General features: G+C 46.6%; 1 protein-coding gene across 1 annotated transcript; it reads left to right on the top strand.

Moving 5' to 3' along the window:
• The first annotated feature begins 41 nt into the window (after nt 1–41).
• Nucleotides 42–16,576, top strand: Cox11 (Cytochrome c oxidase copper chaperone COX11). The gene is made up of 5 exons (XM_089586191.1): nt 42–411; nt 5,465–5,620; nt 9,197–9,322; nt 13,139–13,180; nt 14,693–16,576. The coding sequence occupies exons 1-5, from the start codon at nt 199–201 to the stop codon at nt 14,831–14,833; spliced, it is 678 nt and encodes a 225-aa protein (XP_089442317.1). The 5' UTR covers nt 42–198; the 3' UTR covers nt 14,834–16,576.
• The last annotated feature ends 430 nt before the right edge of the window (nt 16,577–17,006 follow it).

The following is a 17,006-nucleotide window of genomic DNA, read 5'->3' as shown; positions in this document are numbered from 1 at the left end:
GAGAAAGACGGACAGATCCAAGCCAGGTGCAAAGCCACGATTTTTGCAGCGCGAGTCCGTCTCCAAGGGTAACTCTTTGCGGCGTGGTTAGTTTCGCGAACTTTTCGCTGTGATGGTAACCAGGTGATCAGGAACTGCGGGGCGCAGTGTGGGCCATGGACAGACAATGCGCTTTAGGAGGCCTGTCGGTGTAGCATTATGAGCATGTGCGCGTACTACCTGTTGCGGTCGGCGCTCCGTCCCGAGAGGCTGAAGCGTGTGATCACCTCGCCATGCTTCTTGCGGCGCCTGCACGGCGGCGGCTCCCCAGAGCACAAGAACCGAACGGTTCTCATGTACGTGACGTCGATGACCGTGCTCGTTGGGGGACTCAGCTACGCCGCGGTGCCCCTCTACAGGATGTACTGTCAGGTGAGCTGCCGGGAGGGAGGCGTATACGCGAGTGCCTGCGGGACGAGGTCATTCAGTCTGGCTCTTCTTCTGAGAGATCGACCCAGTAGTTCATTATGTGTCGTGTGAAACTGTTTCCGCGGGCGATAGTTGCCGAGCACGGCCAGTAGTTTACCGCTATGGCGCTCTGTTCTATGATTATTCGCCGGGCACCGGCTAAAGACGGTGCCCACGAGATCAATGCTCGCGCGTGACAACTGCATCTAATGCCGACCGGCTCCGTGGCCCCTTTGGAAGAAAAAGCAAAATCAATTCTGACAATTCAGCAATCAGCTTGCGAGATGGTTTCTCACGGCAGACGTGCGATATGACCGACGTGAGTGTTCGGGTCCTATCGAAGAGATCAATAAATACTGGGTTCGGGGAATCGACAGAGCCACGGTAGCGCACTCTGCCGCAGTACAATCACCCACAGACTCAACACGAATGACGGAACGCGTGGCCTGGACTACCGTCAGCGCCACGAAGCGGTAGTCATCGGTGCGGGATAATGCTCTTGGTATGTTTACGGTGGCTGACGATAGCCGGTGCGCAGCTCGCTTTGACTGCTTTTTCGCCTCTGCCTGATCGCCGCGTGGACAGCGCGTTCGTCAGAGGGGCGTTTCTGCGCTTTTCGCTCGCCTATGCGGCCTCCACGGCCCCGGCAACACTCTTTGCAGTTTTCTTATCGCGGGAATCAAAAATTGCGCGCTAAACTGCCGCGGTTCGCACCACCTATCTTCAGCCACCGGAACCATACCGAGAGCATTATCTACCATACCGCACCCGATGACTATCGCTTCGTGGCGCTGACAGCAGTCCAGGCCATGCGTTCCATCATTCGTGTTAAGTCTGTGGGTGGTTGTATCTTTTCGACACTCCAGAGGGACGCAAGTGGGACTGAAGCCGCTGGTGTGACGTCATAGCGGCGGGTAATCGCACTGAACGGGCCCTCCTCGTTCACCGGAGGTCCCTCATTTAAGGCGGCAAACCGCATCAGAGTGCAGCCGATGGCCTGAACTGTGCCTTCGTCTTTTTCCAGGCGCCCATGTCAGAAACATTCACAGCGAAGAATAAACGGGGACGCAAAGACGTCGCAAACATGGCAGGACGAGCGCTGCACTTCCATTTGAAATTGAATTCAAAAAGCCAACAGTTATTGGAAAAGCCAACAGATGTATCATATAAAAAGCTGCACAACTGTCAACATAAGAAGAGTGGTATACCAGTCCTTGGGGGAAGCACAGTTACGGTATGGTATTACACTGTACGAGTTTTGCTCAGAAACACTAAAAAAGAAAATTACCGGCATAATTTATAAATGTGTTCAAAATGTCTTGTATGGTGTGCTATTAGAGGGTAAAGAGAAAAAAGACCTGTACAGAGCAGGAGACCTACTACCATTTGAAGAATTCCAGAACTACACTATCTATACCAGGTTCTATTACGACAATATGTTTAAGTCAGAGAAGCCTCAAAGCAAGTTCACCTTAAGAAACATAGAACGATTCAGCACCCCCAGAATTTACACGAAGTATGGCAAATGGTGCAGAGCTTACTATGTGCCTGCATTATTCAATAAACTGTCCGATGTCGAGATCAACCATACATCGATAAAAAAGGTAAAACGAGTACTAAAGGATATTTTCCTTAAAAATCTATAAAAATGTTTGCACCTTAGCATTAAATGCTGTATATGTGTTACGTTGTATATTTCCACATTCACTATTTCATTTTCTTTATTCAAGTGTCTAGAGGTGTAAATATATATAATGGCCTTTTTACTTTGTTTGTTTATGGAATTTCCCCATGTCGTAGAGGAGATGCAGTGTATCTGTGTATGCTTGCCCAATTCTTTAGTTACTAACAAAATTCAATCTGTCCACAGACTAACGATGGTGAAATGTCGCGCCTGTGTACAAAAACAGTGAATGATCTTGTGCTTTAGTCAAGAAATTTCCGCTGTCCAGATAGCGACGACGGTAACATGTGCGCTTGTTTTTATGTTGTGCTTTGATAAGATTGTCAAGCTAGTGATTTAGTTCCACGAAAGGTACCAAGAAAACGTGTATTTCGCAGGCTGCCGGCACCGCAGACAAGCACAACAGTGCTTAAGCGGTGCGGGAATGTACGCTTTGTAAGCAATTGGACAAAATAAACCATTATTATTATTATTACTACAGTCCGATGATTGCCACATGGAAATCAGTCGCAGTTTTCCATGATTGCAACTTCATTATCACGCAATAACAGTGACTGTTTGCTTACACATCGACTGCCCGCTTTTCTGATATAACGCCTCGATAATCACCTTCCATCTGGTCTTTTGCGCACCAAAGAAATTTCATTTTTCAACAGATAGGTTTGCATTTGCACTCTATACACCAAACGACAAGATGTCTGTCTGCTCTTTCCTTCCTTGACTTGACTGAAGTGCTCTCTAGCTCTTTCATTAACCCCTTAAGGGCTCATTAAACAAAAAAATTATCATCCAAAATTGACAATTTTTTTATTACGTGAAATGCTTCAGCAACATGTTTGAAACAGAAAAATATTTTCGAAAAAATTTTATGGCAGATGATAGTTTTATTGGTCATTCCTCGCTCTCTCGTGTAATGCCCCATACCTGGGGCCTTTGAGGTGTATTCTGAAGTGAATAAATGAATTCCTGAAACTCCAGAAAGCAAGAGCTGGCTCTGAATTGCCGTGCACAAAATGCACCACTGTTCCATAGTTCCCTTGAAAGTACATGAGACCACCATCCGTGTGGTAGCGTTCAAAGCACTGCGCAGAGGGCCTTCTGGCATCACCTGTACCAGATCCTTCCTTGCGTATGTTTTTCCCATTTGCATCTCGTTTCATGTAGCACACTACACAGCAGCGTGCCGGTTCTTTCTTCTCTGTTGGTGGGATGTGCGACAGAAAGTGAGCAAACCACTTCAAGTTCATGCATGTCCTGGCTGCCATTTCCTCTTGGTACCGCCATTATTTGAGCACTTGCGGATGATCTCCTCAACAAGTTGCAGCCAGTACTCCAGTTCTGCCTCCTCCTTTCTGGTATAGGACGAATGAAATGTAGGTTGGTAGGTCGTCTCATCCAGTTATTGTTGGAAGATCTTGTATGAAATCTTTCGCTTCCGTTGCACTGAGTAGCTGGATAGCATCCGATCTGCCCTGTCAACTCCTTCCATTGTATGGTGGTAATCCACGATAACTTGTGGCTTCATGGTTTTGTCGCCAATTTTACCAGTGAATGGCACCATTTCAGCCCTGTGTACTGTGGGTAAAACCTGTTGCCATTTGTTTATCCGTCCATCATCATCATCAGCCTTACTATGCCTACTGCAGGGCAAAGGCCTCCCCCACATCTCTCCAATTAACCCTGTCCTTCGCCAGTTGTGGCCACCGTGTTCCTGCAAATTTCTTTATCTCATCCACCCACCTAACTTTCTGCCGCCGCCTGCTACGCTTGCCTTTTCTTGGAATCCACTGTGTTACCCTTAAGGACCAGTGGTTACCTTGCCTTCGCATTACATGCCCTGTTCAAGCCCACTTCTCCCTCTTGATTTCGAATGGGATGTCATTAACCTCTGTTTGTTCCCTCACCCACTCCGCCCACTTCCGATCTCTTAACGTTACACCTATCATTTTTCTTTCCATAGCTCGCTGCGTTGTCCTTGACTTAAGCTGAACCCTCTTTGTTAGCCTCCACGTTTCTGCCCCATAGGTGAGTACCGGTAAGATACAGCTGTTGTATACTTTTCTCTTGAGGTATATAGGTACACGCCATTCATGATCGGAGAGAACCTGCCATATAAGCGCTCCACCCCATTCTTATTCTTCTAGTTATTTCCCTCTCATGATCCGGATCAGCTGTCACTACCTGCCCTAAATAGACATATTCCCTCACTACTTCTAGCACCGCGCCACCAATTGCGAACTGCTGCTCTCTTGCTAGACTGTGATAGGTGTAACATTAAGAGATCGGAAGAGGGCGGAGTGGGTGAGAGAACAAACGCGCTTTAATGATATCCTAGTTGAAATCAAGAGGAAGAAGTGGGCCTGGGCAGGGCATGTAATGCGAAGGCAAGATAACCGCTGGTCCTTAAAGGGGCTGCGAAACACTGCTTGGGGGGATACCGGCTATACTTCAGGTGGGTTCTTTATGTCACACAGATGCTGACTTAAAAAGAATTACAGGAATCGATGCACAGGAACAGGAGTTATTCAGTGGAGAAATTTCAAAATACAAGCAAACAAAACGCTGCCCTCAACTCGATTTTGGCGGGGCTTCCCACTTCTATTTCGCTCTCCCAATGACGGCACCTGGCGCAACCAATCAAAACAGCCAGCCAGAGCACGTCGCGGAAGTTTGTACTCCATGGTTGCCTGCTCCCTGCAACTCGTTTTTGCTTAGACTGGCAGCGTTGTTTCCATGCCAGAGCGCCCCTGGTGGTGTATTTTTATTTTACTTGCTTTGCAGGGCTTTTATCTAAGACAAATAAGTTGTCTTTGTTGATCTAATATAAAACGCAGACAGGTGCAAAATGTGTCTATTTATTCACACAATTTGCAGTATATTTACTGTTTGTCCGATCATCAAGCTCGCGCCAGGTGATGTCATATCCGCTGCTAAAAACCCGCCACTGTGTGGCGACACCATCCGAGCCATGAAGTTGTTTTTGGGAGGACATTAAAATATTAAAAAATGGAATATACGCGGTATTACCGATGCTAATAGCACCATTACAACTCACTGTATGCAATCAACAGGCAAAACAGTTAACTAAGATTGTGTTTCTGGGCCCCTTTAAGGGTAACGGAGTGGATTCCCAGAGAATGCAAGCGTAGCAGGGGACGGCAGAAAGTTAGGCGGGCAGATGAGATTAAGAAATTTGCGGGAACTGGCGAAGGACAGGGTTAGTTGGAGAGAGAACAGGGTTGACTGGAGACACATGGGAGAGGCCTTTGCCCTGCAGTGGGCGTAGTCAGGCTGATGATGATGATGATGAAGGTGTCCTTCCCTCCATTCCAGTCGACCGGCAGGGGCGGCCAGGCCTTTGCCACGGAGGCGAGTGAGAAGATTGAGAAGATGAGCAAGGTGGGCCACCGCCAGATCAGGGTCACCTTTGCGGCAGACACGGGCTCTGGACTGCGCTGGAACTTCAGACCACGCCAGCTGGACATTGTGGTGGGTGCACCTTGCGCACTCACTCCTCCTCGGGATGGATGCTTAGCCCCGCTTTTTTTTCTTTTTTTTGCAGCCCAAAAGCTTAATTATTGTGTATGCCATCATAATGGTGGTTCAGCCGCGCAAACACACCCACAGACCAAGAAGGAGACAAGACACACACACACACTAGCGCTGAACTTGTCTCAGCCTTGGTCTGTGTGTGTTTGCACTGTTGAACCACCACTATGAATCTACACCAACTAGCCCAATCTGCAGTTCATCTACAGTGTAGCCCTTGTTTGCTGAGTCCTGCTCAAAAATGTGCGTGGCCATTGTGGTGCATACTGCTGTGAAATTGTTTGTGTACACTGAATTTCTCCAGGTCGCCGCAGCTTCTGCACAGGCTGACCACCACCGTTACAGGTTATGTAATCGTAGCAGTGGGCTGCTCAAGACTTGCAGCCAAATAGCTACAGTGCTAATAAGAGCATGTTTTAAGACTGCCATGTTTTGCCTCCTCCTATGCTATGCGTGTAGAGGGCTTAAAGTCAGGGGGGTCTCGAGTGGTCTCACACCCCTCAGTATTGACAAGGGATCCAGACCCTCCACACCCGTGCTAGAATGTAGGAACTGCATAAACCTGGACCAGGCAACCATTTTTTTTATGCTTGTCAGCGGTAGTCGGAATATTTGTTCTCTATCGTTTCAAAAATTTCACTGTGGTTTTAGTAAGCATGATTGACACCTTTCGTAAAAACCCAGGAAGGAGAAAAATACAAAGTTGGCAGCGCTACACAAAGAGTGGAAGAAAAAGGAAAACCAGGGCCAGCTTGCACGAAACAAATAAGACCGGCTTATTTCCAGTCTAATCTTATTCGCGGTCTAAAAGCTCTCTCGGTTTTGAAGAAAGGAAAGGCGCATAGATGGTTCACTTTGTTGGTGAGTGCCTCAAGTGTGCACGAACGCCGACTAAAACATTGAGTTACCAAACTTTCAGTCGGAGTTCGTGGTGCATTTGAGGTGTCCACTGACAAAATGAACCAGCTATGCGCCTTTCCTTTCTTCAAAACCGAGAGAGCTTTTAGACCGTGAATAAGATTAGACTGGAAATAAGCCGGTCTTATTTGTTTCGTGCAAGCCGGCCCTGGGCCCTTCGCAGCATAAGCCAGTCCAGAGCTGGCCACTCAGCTCTGAGGCTGCACAACAACAACAAGCACACTGACACGGCATGGGGATCATTTGTGTTAGCTCTGTGTGATAAAGCGAGCAAACAATGACCTTTAATAGAAATGATTTCTCCCCTTGTACAAAAACTTATGTAAAACAGGCCACCAGCTACTTTCCCTCTTTATTTCCCTCTCCACCTGTGCTCGAATCACTATAGTCGGATACAACTTAAGTCTGCAGCGAAGCTCCGCCCACATTCAGCCTCCGCGCACAGAATTCCTCCACGACAAAAAAGTGGTCCGCTGCTTAAACGTTTATTGTTACCTAAAGAAGAAGCTAGTCACAAGAAAAAGAATTATGAGCTCTAAAATTTTCATATGTGGATTGTTTGATATAGTGTTCGTCTACTGTTGCAATTGGCCAGTGGAGTAATACAGGATGCTGCGGACCGCAGCCCAGTGTTAGCAACTGCTGTTTTTTTTTTTTTTTAAGTTGTATGCTACTGTAGAGACCTCTCGGCGAAGACAGACTTTAAGCACTGCATATGCACAGAAAGGTTTTTGAAAAAACAAGAAAAGGCCATAACAGCATCGATGTCAAGATGAACTTAAAGAACCAATGCACTGAATCGTGTGCATGTAGCATAGCCGTGTGCTGATTCTGAGGCCCACGTCAAAGCTGTATTGACGTTTCTCAAAAGTGGCCATTGGAAATTGGGGGAGTCAACCTACACTTGGAGTGAGCACATTTGTTGGGTATGGGACCTGTGTGTGGGACCTCTGACAACTGGTTTTAATAGTGATTGCGTCATTGCGTGGCTGTTGCTTTTAAGCGGTGACTCCGGGGACACTAGCTAGGTGTGTGTGTCGCGTTTCCAGTGCCACCCTGTGTCAGGTGTCAGAAAGGGGCAACCATCTCCATGTGCCCGGTCACAGTTTTTCTCGTTCATTAAATGGTATAATTACCAGCTGTAATTTTCAGGTTCTTGCGAAAATTTAATGTTATCTGAATATTTTTAAGTTTTATTCTTCTCACTGTGTTTATGCACTTTTCACACATTTGACTAAGTAAAGAATGTCTTCTTTGTTTTCCTGTTGCATATCCGGTGATGTTAATTCAATGTAATATTTTCTCCCAATAACTCGTTTTTTTATGCATGCACAAGAATACAAATACTTTGTAGTTGTTGGTCACAGCCGCCGTGGTAGCTCAGTGGCTATGGTGCTCGGCTGCTGACCCGAAAGACGCGGGTTCGATCCCGGCCGCGGCGGTTGAATTTCGATGAAGGCTAAATTCTAGAGGCTCGTGTACTGTGCGATGTCAGTGCACGTTAAAGAACCCCAGGTGGTCGAAATTTCCGGAGCCCTCCACTACGGCGTCTCTCATAGCCTGAGTCGCTTTGGGACGTTAAACCCCATAAACCAAACCAAACCAGTTGTTGGTCACTGGCAGCTGGGTACGTATTTAAGGCAGAAAGCTGGGCTAGTTGGTGTTTGGATTGAGAGGACATAGTAGTAGCGCTAAAAAACAAGGACGACAGGGTAGAGAAAGACAACACAGGCGCTAGACATCAACTGACTTTATTCTCGAGAACCACAACAAATTTATAGGCGACAATGAGCAGCATAAAAAAAAAAAATCCGTCACGCATGCGATTCAATTGTTGATTTTTTTTTTATGCTCCTGATGGTCGCCTATAAGTTCGTGGTTGTTCTCGAGAATAAAGTCAGTTGATGTCTAGCGCCTGTGTTGCCTTCGTCTGCCCTGTCGTCCTTGTTTTTTAGCGCTACTGCTATGTCCTCTCGAGCTGGGTATGTTTTGTTGTACACTTACTGCAGGGGCCTGAACTAGCACATTGCTAGGTAGCCCCGTCCTGTCCTCATCTTTCTGTGTCCTGTTTTAAACACTACGTTTGTTCGTTCAGATTACATTGCTGGGTGCCCAGATCCAAGTTTTAAGGCGAAAGCCTTTAATGCCTCATCGTTGTCGACAGAAGGTTGTCAGCAGAGGTGGCACACTTTTCGGTTGGTCGAAATGGCTATGACGTCAGAGTGTGTGGATTCGGAGCAATGAGGTCACCCACGTAACTAAAAAAATAAGAAAAAACAAAAAAGTTGAGGAAAATAAAAGATCCAAATAGATAAAAATATAGAAAATTAAAGAAGAAAAAAATTTAAATAAAGCAATGAAAATTAAGACAAAATAAAAAGAAAAGAAATCAATGCCAAACAGTGCACCAGGAAAGGCTTTCGCCTTGCAGCACTTTGGAGGGCCAAAGTGCCCCCTGAATTTTTCTCCTTGTATGTTCCAAACAAAATAAATGAAACCATCATTCACCTTGTTGCGAGCCTAATTGTTTTACCACCATGGAGGCTGTGCCCACTGGTGCAAAATGTACCAACTGGAACGTGCTCTGGTGTATAACAGGTGACTCCAGGTGAGACGGTGCTGGCCTTCTACACCGCCCGCAATCCCGGTGACAAGCCCGTGGACGGCATTGCAACGTACAACATCCTGCCCTTCGAGGCAGGAAAATACTTCAACAAGATCCAGGCAAGTGATCTCTGTGTGCACCCTGGGTCATCAGAGGATATCCCTGGATGTCCCGTTTTGGTCTTTCTCAGAGGTTATCCTTGGATGTCCCGTTTTAGTCTTTCTGCTTCCTGATTTTCTCAGGCTTTTCAGCCTCGGAGAACCCCAGCTGCTTCCAGCAGGCATTGAGGAACTCCGCATGTTTTGGTTTTCATCCTTTCCCACCTAACATGTCTGCAAATATAAAAAGCATGCAGATGCACAAGGCCTCTAAAAAAGTTGCTCACGCTTCAGGAATTCTCGTGTAAAAACAACGCCTATCTCTACTCCTTTTTTTTCCTGTCGCAGTGCGCGAGTGGAACAAACTTGATCCAGTAATTACACAACAGAGCTCACCTGATATGTTTACCCAGCTTGTAGAAGAAGTGCTATTGTGGCCAAACGCAGAGTAAAACTATTGTATGATATCTGTGTCGTTATTGCATTGATCATTTTTCTTTAAGTGTTTTGTGTTTCATTTCTTGGATGTATTTTATGATCGTAATTTTACAAATTGTGTACTTACCATTGTTATATATGTATTTTGAGACACAGTAAGTATTATGTGTTGCCTCTCCAATTCCTTGTACTTATCCTTAGACACGTCCTCTAATAATGTGATCAGTCGATTGTGCCGCTCTGTCTCTGGTATAATTTTTTGTTGCCAATACTGTAAAATTTCTTTTTTTTCTTGTACCCACCCCTGTTACAATCCCTTGGGGGATTGACAGTATATTTAAATATATAAAATAAAAAGAACAATGGTGGAACAGTCTGGTGGGACAGTGAGCAGCTACAATGTAATTACGTAGTCCCCAAAATAAAGTGGTTAAAGGAAAGGTGGGGCTTGAGACATGCATGGGTGTAGGTGCTTGCAGCGCCCACAGAGCACTCCAAAGAAACGAAAGTTTTCACAAAGCCCAGTTTTAGAACCCCTGTCCTATACTGTGAATTGAGTGTAATCTTTGTTGGTGAGCTACTTGGATTGTGACTTTCCCCACCCCTTTTATGGCCTACAGTCCCTTCTTGTATATTTTGTAGCATTCATGATACAGTGCTGTGTGCAGTTGTTACTGGTGCGCATGTTATGTGTTACCCCAATTAGCTCATACATTTCTTCTTTTTTTTTTTTTTAGAACAATTTCTCTGTCTGTTACCGCAGTCCAGTGCATGAGGAAAATTCCTGCTGATGATGATGACCTTTGCATGGGAGCACTTGGCTCAACTTGCACTTTTGATGGTGCAGTGTTCTCTTGAAATCATTCTTTTTTTTTATGCGTGTTTTTACAGTCAAGCATTGATATAGCTAAAAGGCCCCACCGCGGTGGCTCAGTGGTTATGGCGCTCGGCTGCTGGCCCGAAAGACCCGGGTTCGATCCTTACCGCTGTGGCTCAATTTCGATGGGGGCGAAATTCTAGCCCCAGGTGGTTGAAATTATCCGGAGAACTTTGCTACAGCACCCCTCATAGCCTGAGTTGCTTTGGGACATTAAACTCCAATAAACCAATAAACCGATATAGCTAAAAGGTAAGAAATCATAAAATAGTTTGATATACCTGAAATTTGTAGTAGTAAAATTTCGTGAAAAATGCACGCAAAAGCAGTGCACTTAGTGAGTGAAGAGACGGCTGCGATGGCGACCTTTACTTAGGAAATGGGGAGATCTTTGCCAAGGTTTTAGCACTGTTTCGATGGTGCTCGGGGCGGTCTGGTGGCTACTAAAAACCAAGCACCAGTTATCTTTGCTTCCTTGCACAGCGTCGCCAGCACACACCAGCGGCAGGTCAAGAGCAAACTAGGATGCCTTCCCTGCATTGCAGCCGTGTTGCATAGAAAATGACACGTCAGAGTGAAAGCTATCGCCGTTTTCACCATCTCCATGACTGCTGGTATGAGCGCAGTCATGATTACTGCAAGACTAATACCAATAATCTCACTGGCTCTAAGGTGCTGTTGGCTGTTGCGAGAGGCGTGAACAAGTGCCGTGCGCCTGGCTTCCAACCCTCCATGCCATTGTTGGCAAGTGCCAGAAGAATCACTGGAAAAATTTTCAGAGTACTGCGATTCTCCTCTCCCCACACTGAATTTGGAAGCTTCATGGCTGCCCTGACTGACATTCTCAGCGCTATCTTTGTATCCGTGATTACCTTGTGTGTCCGACTTCACAGCAGTGTTATTATAAGTGATAAATTGTAATAAGGGATTAATTACTCACTGACATCCACCCGAGCGCAGCCATACGGCTACAAAGGAAAGCTATACAGCTTTCTCAGAAACTTCGCAGTTAAAGAAAAATTCGTCCTGGTCCGGGGTTCCTGGTTCCCCTAAACATTTGACCAACACAGTTCCCACTTCGAGTTATTGATCAATTCACTCTCGCCCTACCATAAGCTTGCCGTCCCGGTTAGCTCAGCTGGTAGCGGTGGTCCCGGGTTTGAACCCCGGACCAGGACGCATTTTTCTTTAACTGCGAAGTTTCTGAGAAAGCTGTATAGCTTTCCTTTGAAGCCGTATGGCTGCGCTCGGGTGGATGTCCATGAGTAATTACTCCCTTAGCACAAATCTACTCCACCTTGGGGGATTCCCTTAAACATTTGACTAAGTGATAAATTTAACTTCTGAGTAGTTGGTATAGGCAACCTTGGAGATAACGTGAACTCGGAATAAATCGGAAAGAATCATTTTTTTAACTCGTTCAAAGAACACCTTGCGGATGTGTGGTAGTTCTGGAGGAAAGCCCGGAGGCTTTGGAAGCCCGCCACTTTATGGAATGTCCTTGCAACTGATGGTGTTGGCTGCTTCAGCAACATGAAGCAGCGGCAGCCATAGTCCTTCCAAGCCCAGCGGCGTGGGGAAGAGGGGTGCAATATCGTGCCGGTTTATCTGGTGACTCTAGTGCAAGATAAAAGTGCAAAGCTTGAAGCGGATGCTTGCCACACCACCACTAGTCACTTGTGTAGTGTGGCGAAGCCTGCGACCTGTCGTTCGAGCAACACCACTTGACATTGAGCCCCGCCGTGGTGGCTCAGTGGCTACGGCGCTTGGCTGCTGGCCCGGAAAACGCGGGTTCAATCCCGGCCGCGGTGGTCAAATTTCTTTGGAGGTGAAATTCTAGAGGGTCGTGTACTGTGCGACGTCAGTGCATGTTAAAGAGGCCCAGGTGGTCGAAATTTCCTGAACTTTTTTACTACGGCGTCCCTCATAGCCGGAGTCACTTTCGGATATTAAACCCCCATAAAACAAAACAAAACTTGACATTGAGGAGTTCAGTGTATCCGTTTTTTGGGCACTGTGTTGAATTTATAAGTAAAATTACATGCATCACTAAGAAATATTTGGGAAGAGTTCAATATAGCCACTAATTCATAATATCCATATTCATTATATCCCGGTTCGACTGTAGTATGCCTATTTGCTTTTCATACACAAAACTGTGACTTACGGGTTACTTTTGAAATCGTATACCAGATGTCCCTTTGCTAGGAGCATAACTAGCATGGAGAGCTGGGTTGGTAGGCAGGCTTACGGGAAATGTTTTGAGGCTTTATTTTTTTTATTCAAAAAGGAAGAAAGACTGTCCCTCACACTCACATATAGTGAGGCAACATATATTGAGAAAAACGTGTGCATGTGTGTATTGTGGTGCACCTGTGACGTGAGAGAGTGTGCCGTGACTGGCCTATTGCCTGTAGTGTGTTGACTTTTGCTTTCAGTCGAGTTCTTACTGACTGGCAGAGCAAGTTTGTTTTTCTCCTTTTTAGATGCCCAAACTAACGAATGTGTGGCTTCCCTTCCAGTGCTTCTGTTTTGAGGAGCAGCGCCTCAACCCACATGAAGAGGTAAGCACTGCCCGGCACTGGTGATGTGCATGCGGGTAAAATAACAGCCATTACTTCATGCATAAAGGGGCAACTGTAACTATGCAACACTATGCTCTGTTTCACGCATAGCAGTCAGCACTGTCAAAGCCACCATGCCTGTTCACCCAGGCTAAGTCCACGCCCAAAGAGTACTTCACCGTACAGGCACGGCCATAAGTAAATGGAGCACGCTATTGCGGTCGAAGTGCAGTCACGCTTTCTCCATTGGTAATGAAGAAGCGTTGTTCGTCTACAAGAAAGCCCACCAACCTCCGCTGCCAGCATGCACGTACCACTGCTGGAAATTTCCAATTAGGTGACGCCTGAAAAGTATTCGAAGACAGTTGCGTGCTCCGTTTACGTTTGTCCGCGCCTGTACAACCGAAGTGAACACAGGCATGTTTCATTGCGACAAATCTAAGTACTGTGACTGGCAACCTCGTGTACGTCGTTTTACCTCTCGCCACATTTTTGACCTTCAACTCATCGAGACTTAGACAAGTAGCAATGACACGTGGCAGTCAGATATGCAGCTGGGAGGGCAAATCACTCTGATGCCATCCACACCTAAAAAGTGGTTCACACTCAGTGAAAATTGTAGTCAGAGGGCCCGAACACAGAGCACCCCACAGCTAGTTCCCAATGCTAAGCTATATTATGCTATATTATGCTAAGCTATATTATAAGCAATATTGTATTGCTCTTTGTGTTCTTCCAAACACTCACTGAGGCTTCGAGAAGAACAAATGATACGTGGTGGAGTTATGTGGTAATAATACTCCCCCGTGGAGTAGTATAAGGCGGGTTGGCCACTGTTGTATGACTGACTGGCAGTGAGAGGGGTATTGTGAGGGTGTGAGGGGAAGAAGGTCTGCCTGTGATGGAGTTTCGGGAAGCAGTCCGTGTAGAGCTGGCTCCTGATAGGGATGGGCGAGGTGGACATGGAGGCTCCCTCCCCTAGTTGGCTGGCGTCACAGCGCACTTGCACGTGGAGACAGTGGAGCAGAACGACGCTGCTACGCCCAGTATAGCTCCTGGGTGCACTATAGGCCAAAGCCTTCCAGTGGCACAGGGAACTGTGTGAGACATATCACATCCACGTGAATGGTGGCACGTGTGTAAGCACTGCCTCGGTGCTTCTCCATGACTGTGAGATTATAAGTATCTTGATTCCTATGATTAGAAGTGTTTGCGGATTAGCATGCGTCCTGGTTGTTTTTTTTTGGAGGGTATTAATACTTCTTGGTGGGAACAGCCGAAATAACAAAACGCAGACACAGAAAGGAACACACAGAACGAAATATTAATACATGTGTTTTTTTCCAATAAACCTCAGTTGTTAGTCAGCGCTTGTCTTCTTCTTCCTTCTCTCTTGTCCGTCGTCGCTGCGCTGTTTTTTGCTTCTTCAATATGCACCAACTCGCTCAGTTTTCGGTTCTTCTAAAGAAGTTCGCATTTTGCTGGGTTGCAATCCCACCCTCCTTGTTGCAGGTGGACATGCCCGTGTTCTTCTACATTGACCCCGAGTATGCGGCCGACCCCCTGCTGGAGAACTGCAACGACATCACTCTGTCGTACACCTTCTTTGAGGCCAAGGAGGGCTTGCAGCTGCCCGTGCCCACCATCCGGTGACAAGAGATGGCGCCACTAGTCTACTCTGCAGTGCATGCTCACACGTGCAATCAACGGCACACACTTTCTGGGGATGTTAGAGCAGCTTAGAGCACAGGGAGCATCGCTGTGTTGTTCTGGTAGGGCTCGGACAAAGTTTCGATGTCAAGGCATAAGCTAGCTCATAGCAATGCCAGCCATGGCACTGCAGTAATGGATGGGCCTCAGTGCTTTTCTTGGTTAACGATTGCTTTAACTACAGGATTCTTTTCACTCAGTCTTCACGCAGACTTGGCAAAAACCTGGTGGTCACTGTGAACCAGCACCACATTTAGTGATGGTGCCTAACTTGTTCGTATAGAATGGATCCCAATAAGTCACCTGCTGGTTAAGTTAACTTAGATTAAGGCTTAGCTTGCTAAGCGAGCTATGGAAAGGAAAATGATAGGTGTAACGTTAAGAGATCGAAAGCGGGCGGAGTGGGTGAGGGAACAAACGCGGGTTAATGACATCCTGGTTGAAATCAAGAGGAAGAAGTGGGCTTGGGCAGGGCATGTAATGCGAAGGCAAGATAACCGCTGGTCCTTAAGGGTAACGGAGTGGATTCCAAGAGAAGGCAAGCATAGCAGGGGGCGGCAGAAAGCTAGGTGGGCGGATAAGATTAAAAAGTGTGCGGGAATGCGGTGGCTAGCCATTGCTGGCGAAGGACAGGGTTAATTGGAGAGACATGGGAGAGGCCTTTGCCCTGCAGTGGGCGTAGTCAGCCTGATGATGATAATGGTGATGATAGAATTTGGCATGAGGAAGAGTTCGGGCACTGGCTCCTGTGTTGAGCTGGGGTGAAATGTCCAGCAAGCTAAGGAATGCGTGAAATGGTGTTGGTATTCCACTACACCTTACTGGGAGAATGAACTCAGCTTGCATGCCGTACATAATTCTGTACTCTTCAGCAAGCACCTCATTAGCACTCCTCAGAAGAGGCATCACGACCAAATGTGGTACTGCACAGAACCCACCACCAGGCACCGTTTGTGTGTACAAGGCCCGACGACGAGCCATCCACCAGTTTAACCAGGAAAAGCATTGGTATGCATCTCTTGGATGGATGGCGTCATGCAAGCCCAGCTCTTTCAGGGTGCTTTTTATGAGCAACTCTCAGGGAACTGAAAAGGTAATTTCTCTTATCTAGACCTCTGTTGGCGTCCATTTTCAGGCTTGCAAAAATATGACGTTTTTGTTGCGCGTTTGGAAAGCGTATTCTGAAATTGTTAGTTAAAGAATGCACGGAGAGCAGAGTAGTGCCTTGATGAACCTAAGAGCCTACACTAGAGTTCCCAAGTTCCTGCAGGCACATTCTGTTGACAGTACTACTTGCCTGGCATGTATTAATGAATCCTTATCCAGTTTTGTGAAATGACTTGGCACTAAAAGTGTTCTCTTGATACTCCTCAAGAGAGCAGACACAGATAACTGAGGGTGGGAGGAAGTCAGGCAGGGAGAGGAGACAGGGTTGCTGGAACTAACGCTGGACAGTTGATTAGAAGTCGGTGCAAGAATCGTCCCTTTCATAGCGGACTTGCTGATGATGGCGAACAGTATTCACTTGATGAGGCCCGTTTTGCAGCATTCGTCCTCTGTGCAAAGGCAGCTGGTGAAGTGTTTGCTGAAGAAACCCTGGAAGACTGCTGCCCTGTGATCTCCGGCAGAAGAGTCAAAGTGCCCGTTGTTGTATTAAAGCCAATGGCTGGCATGCGATCCTCACAACCTTTTTGCTGTGATCATTGGTGGTTCTGAAACTGGCAGAAACCGTCATTGTGACGAGCCAGAATTGTGTGGCTTTCCTCTGTAAAAGCACTGCAGATGTGTGGTTAGCTCAGGATATTACCTGTAACAAAGCAATTAAAGGACACGCAAACTTGCTGAAGATAGTGGTGACTACAACTCGTGTCAACTGAATGCAAACAAGACTCTTCAAGCACACATGTAACAGATGCAGGTTGTCATCACATACAAACAACAGTAATATTTTGCAGGGATTTTTCGCTCACAAACAATGGATTTTCTGCAGAACAGGAGCCTTAACGCTGTTACATTAAAATGCATGCATGCCTTGAAAGGCGGCGTTTAACGCTGGTGGGAAGTGCAGTAAGCTTCACATTAGTGACTTCCTGTGCAGAGCATGAATGGCAGCCAT

Source organism: Amblyomma mixtum, chromosome 4 (genome assembly GCF_055824585.1).
Source record: "Amblyomma mixtum isolate Tamu chromosome 4, ASM5582458v1, whole genome shotgun sequence".
NCBI classification, from domain to species: Eukaryota; Metazoa; Arthropoda; class Arachnida; order Ixodida; family Ixodidae; genus Amblyomma; species Amblyomma mixtum.
Note: the sequence above shows the minus strand (reverse complement) of the source record. Positions and strands in the feature narration are given on the sequence as shown.

Excerpts from the sequence above, each read along its gene's own strand:
- Cox11 (XM_089586191.1), top strand. The coding sequence starts at position 199 with ATGAGCATGTGCGCGTACTACCTGTTGCGGTCGGCGCTCCGTCCCGAG. Across the intron at positions 5,621-9,196 it reads CACGCCAGCTGGACATTGTG|GTGACTCCAGGTGAGACGGT; the intron begins GTGGGTGCACCT and ends GGTGTATAACAG. Across the intron at positions 9,323-13,138 it reads AATACTTCAACAAGATCCAG|TGCTTCTGTTTTGAGGAGCA; the intron begins GCAAGTGATCTC and ends CTTCCCTTCCAG.